Source organism: Poecilia reticulata, linkage group LG12 (genome assembly GCF_000633615.1).
Source record: "Poecilia reticulata strain Guanapo linkage group LG12, Guppy_female_1.0+MT, whole genome shotgun sequence".
In the NCBI taxonomy this organism is placed as follows: Eukaryota; Metazoa; Chordata; class Actinopteri; order Cyprinodontiformes; family Poeciliidae; genus Poecilia; species Poecilia reticulata.
The window spans coordinates 5361937-5366982 of record NC_024342.1 but is presented as its reverse complement, the minus strand read 5'-3'; the positions used below and the strand labels follow the sequence as shown (position 1 = coordinate 5366982).

The window sequence follows — 5046 nt, the reverse complement described above, 5'->3', positions numbered from 1 at the left end:
GGCGCCATCTTAAGTCCCTGAACGTCACATTTTAACGGAAAAAAGCACAATGTGACTTGGATGTAACGAGTAACGCAACAGTTTTGTAGAAATTTAGTGAAGTAGAAAGAACAGATACTTACTGTGAAATGTAGTGCAGTAAAAGTTGAAAGTATCCATTATTAAATCTACTTAAGTAAAGAACAGATACACGAAAATTGTACTTAAGCTTAGGGTTACTTCCCACCACTGAAAACAACCCACTGAACTCAGTATAACAGCAAACTAAAGAGTCTGTTTCAATATAAGAACAAATCAAAGAGTCTGTTTAGTCTTATTAATGTTGCAGAAAATGAACTCCTTAATAGAAACCACTTTATTAGTCAAGTGTAATAAACCTCCAATCGTACTGAAGCTAAATGCAGTTTCCTTCACTGATTTAAGGAGCTGGGCCTCCAGTCAGGAGCTCATCGAGGAATTCGACCACACCCCGACAGAGAACAGGAGGAAGCTTGACAGCCTTGCCAATGTTGACGGGGACTTTGTAGTAGAGTTTCTCAAGGAGGAGCTCTGCCCCTCTACTCCTCTGTTACCGAAGCCTTCTCTTTCTCCCGTTATCCCTGCTCCTCCACAGATGGGACAATCTAATGAAGGTCCAGGGAGCTGGACCGGTGCAGGGAATAAGGAGGATTCAGAGAGTTCTGTGTCTGACAGCACGCACAAGGGAGAATCTGACGGGATCCTAGCAACAAAGAAGAAAGTCCTGGTTACGCTTGATTGGGACTCTGTAAATGACCTGCTTAGGGAGACTTCAAGCAAAGATGAAGATTCAGAGGGCTTTGACTCCATCAAGACGTTCTTGGAAGAATTTAACGTGACCCTGCAAGAGGAGTTTGAAAACAAGGTCTGGACTTACAGGGACAATATGGAAGACCTTCTTAGGAAGGAGGTGCTCCTCCCTCCTCCTCCATCACTACTCCTTCATCATCCTGCTCTACCGCCAAACGTGAGCTCTGCTTTACCAGAGTTCAGTGTCGACGCTACCATTCTGGTCAGATACAACAAAGATCAAGATAATGTCTTCGGGCCTCCTCCTCTGACATTTCTACCTCCAGCTCTGTCTGCCCCTTCTCCACCCTCCTTCCAGGAGATGATGGAGGACGTCGACTGTATCCTGGCAGAGAATTTCTGCAACGTGGTCCCCATTGACTGGAACGTCAACGAGGAATTTCTTTCGGGAAATGTGCTCCTTCTTCTTCCTCCTCCTCCTCCTTCTCCTCTCATCTTTCTTGATTCACCACAGTTCCACACTGATACTTTGGTCAGTCCGGGTGGAGCTCAAGATAACAAGCACAAACCTTCACCTCCATTATTTATGTTTTTAAAAAAAAATCCCAATGTTTACCAAATAGTAATTAATAGTTTACTTTTTTAGCTTAGTATGAAAAATGATGACATTAAATAAAAACAATTCTAACACAAGGTGTGTGATCTTTGCTTAGCGCAGGAAACTGGTCGCAGTCTGGTGGTTCTGCTTTTGGTTGTGTGGTACCAGTAGCTGGGTTTCCATTACAAATTTAGGCAAATCCTTCTCCATATTTTGCTAATGTCGAAAATAAACAATTTCGCAATTGCTGTATTTCCATGAAATGAGAAATACAATCTTATGCACAGTGTGTGCATAAGACTAATATGACACTGTCATGAACATGAAGGAGTCTTTATGAATGTCTATGACTGTTGTCATGAAGTGCCATTCTGGTAAATAATGACACTTTTAATGAAAAGTTGCTTCAAAAGTTTCATTACAAGTCCATTACAAGCACCAACTTTGAATTATTTGGTAAATAATGATGCTATTAATGCAAAGTTGGCACTTTTAATGGACTTGTAATACAACTTTTAAAGCAACTTTGTATTAAAAGTGTCATAATTTTCCAAGTGCTTTATGCCAACAGTCATAGATATTCATAAAGACTCCTTCATGTTTATGAGAGATGTTATGTCATGTTTATGACAGTGTCATCATGTTAGTCTTATGCACACCCCGTCAAATAAAGTGCTACCAAATAAGAAATTAAACGAAATTCACACGTGAATGAGCTTGTTCACGCGGAAAGTCCTTAAAAATTATTATTAACGATTATAATCATAGCGGCGATGGATGTGAGCAGATACGTGATGTATCAGGCATAAGCGGAGATGACGTCACCCCTTATAATTGCGAGCTCCGTTTTAGGGGAAATTGGAGTTGGAGAGTTTATAGAAGAACTACGGACACAATTTGTAATGAACTGTGTGATGCCGTGATAGATTCGGGGGCGGGGGAGCTAGCAGCGCATTGTCTGAAAGAAATTAAAATAAATAAACCATCTCATAAGCCCCTCCCACTTCCTGATGTCTTCTTCGTGGTATTTGCCAGTCGTAACATCCGGTTGTGACTCGTGTGAGAAAGTATTTCTTTAGCAGTTTTATGAAATACATCTATTTCAATACAGCAAACAAACAAACAAACAAAAAAAAGTATACTAGCGCAAATTTTTTTAAAATGGAAAACATAAGGGGTTCTTTCAAACTTGTCGTGTTTACATTACGAAAGTTTATTTTCGCAATTTCAGTTTGCGCATCTTTATGGCCAATAGAAACGTAGCTATTGTTTCTCTGATCATTCCAGAAAGTTAATCTAGAACCTTGGGGTAAAACTGAAGCCAAAACTGTCCGCAGTTATGACTGACCGAACCGCCATAACTGCCACTTTAAATATACATTCAAGATTTACAGCTGTGCTTAAATATGTCATCAGTCAAATCAAATAAGCATTCATTTGTATAGAGCCAAATTAAATAGTAGACAAACTTTGAGTAAAAAAAACCCTGAAGACTGAACCTTGCTGGTTCTTCCTAATGGGGGAACCTTAAGAGCCAATTAAACCTCAGCAGCTGCATCTGTTTTGTGTGTTTCTCCCCCCTCAGATTCTGCACAGTTTACCCATAGTCCACGTACCTGAAGATTTCAAGCTAGAATCAATTGGAGTCCTGTAAGTAATACACACATCAAGATCAACAAAACTCTAAACCTGTGGAGCTTTAGTTTATCACACAGTCATGTTACTGTGACTCTGTGCAGGAATGGAGAAACCTTGTACGACGTTGTTCCTCCTCCACTGAATGTTGGTCGAAGAAAGTCGAACTTCAGCACACCGTCGTAACTATATAAATGAATTCCTTCAAGTTGTTTTCTTATCTCTTGTGTCTCATCTCATCAGGTTTCTGCGTTCTTACTTGTTTTGTTTTTTTCTCTGCTGTATCTGACAACAGACGAGTCAAAAAAGAGCGGGATGAAGGCCGACCGTACGTTAAAAAGCCACCAAACGCCTTCATGCTTTTCCTGAAGGAGGTTAGACCAAAGGTCATGTCTGAACTCAACACCAACAGAAGTGCTATGGTGAATACAGTTGTGGGAGAAATGGTGAGTCAGGCTGATCTTGAACTTTTAGGAAATCTGTGTCCAGTTGGATAATTTAAGATCATGTTGATGTGGTTTTGTCTAGTCTATGCTGAAAAAAAAGAGAATGGAGACTTAAAAAATTTTTTTTTGATAATTTGCTACATGTAATCAAATTAGACTTAATTTATTTACATTTATTTTATATGACAACTTAATAAATGTAATTGCATACATTTTATTTGATTATTTGTAACAAATTAACTGTAATTTATTTCTTATTGGATCTTCTGTTTTCTTTATCCAGTGCAAGTTCACAACTTAAAAAACAAAAACAGGAAAGTAAAACTGCCAGAAGTAATAATAATAATAATAATAATAATAATAATAATAATAATAATAATAATAATAATAATAATACCATCTATTGATGAAAGTGAGGAAGTTCAACTTCATCCCTCATGAGCAGAGCAGAGTCTGAAACTAAATCAAATGCAGTAAAAAAAATGGGAAAAACTCAAGAAGCAAAAACTTTAATATTCCTGGTTGTGTGTGTTGCATCAGCTGGACTGGTCAGTGTCAGTACTGACATGGTTCCGTCGTGTTTCCACAGTGGAAATCTTTGCCAGCCGAGGTGAAGGCCAAATATTTCGAGAAGGCCAGACTGGAACAAAAGCTCCACGAGCAGCAACACCCTGGTTGGTCCACCAATAATAACTATGTACGAGCGTTCTGTTCAAACATGGTCGCACCAACAACTTCACGCTGATAAAACACTGAGACCAGAATTAGATCCTTTCAACTGAAGTCTGATATATTTTTACTTTTAGGGCAAAAAGAAGAAGAAGGTGACAGATAAGACCTTAGAGCAGCAGCAGCAGTACGGCCTGTAAGACTGATTTTTGTTCATCCCTGCATGTGTTCATGCATAAAATTGTTCCACTTCTCTCACAAAAACAAATGTTGAATTCTTTTTGCTGTGATTTGAACTTAAGACAAAGGTGCCCTTCTTTAGTTTAAGCCTTCTACTCCGATACACCTAAATAAAACCCAATGTCTAGTTAGCAAGTATGCTAGTTGTTAAGTTATTGTAATAAATCCCAATCGAATAAAGTGATGTTTGCGATGTCGAAAATGTGGAAACGCTGCAACACATTTGCAAAGCGGAATGAGTAAAATATTTAAATAATCAACAATAACGATTTAAATTTTTTATATGTAAAGAAAATTGTTTGAAAAGTACAAAGTGCAAGAGCACCAAACCAACATGACAGACAAATATACATATATTTTAAATAACATTGAATTTTGTTTTGCAAACTAAATGCTGTTACACATGATGATGTTATTATTATTATTATTTTTTAATAGAATTTATTCATTTCATTTAAAACAAAACAGATGCTATACATACAAAAAATAATATACAAAACACAAATAAAATGAAAGGTAGCAGAAGAAGAATAAAATTATTATTTACATCTGCCCCTTTTTTCCAAAATAAACAAATTCAAACAATGATAGTTTTCAATTAATAAAACATAACAAAAAAAGAAACATCAACTCCTTCTTGTGCAACAATTGTTATGATTGCACATTATACAATTGTATATGTCTTCAACA

At 37.3% G+C, this 5046-nt stretch overlaps 1 protein-coding gene across 2 annotated transcripts in view; it reads left to right on the top strand.

The window, feature by feature from the left end:
• The window catches only part of LOC103473327 (transcription factor 7-like 1-B), an 11100-nt gene that overhangs the window by 4422 nt on the left and 1632 nt on the right, over window positions 1–5046 (top strand). The window contains exons 2-7 of one of the 2 annotated variants that reach the window (XM_008423475.2): window positions 424–1300; window positions 2952–3016; window positions 3106–3183; window positions 3297–3447; window positions 4037–4144; window positions 4254–4312. In XM_008423475.2, coding sequence (XP_008421697.1) covers window positions 424–1300; window positions 2952–3016; window positions 3106–3183; window positions 3297–3447; window positions 4037–4144; window positions 4254–4312 — 1338 coding nt within the window. Of the gene's footprint in view, window positions 1–423; window positions 1301–2951; window positions 3017–3105; window positions 3184–3296; window positions 3448–4036; window positions 4145–4253; window positions 4313–5046 lie in introns of those variants that run through there. The other variant, XM_008423476.2, reaches the window with a different exon arrangement.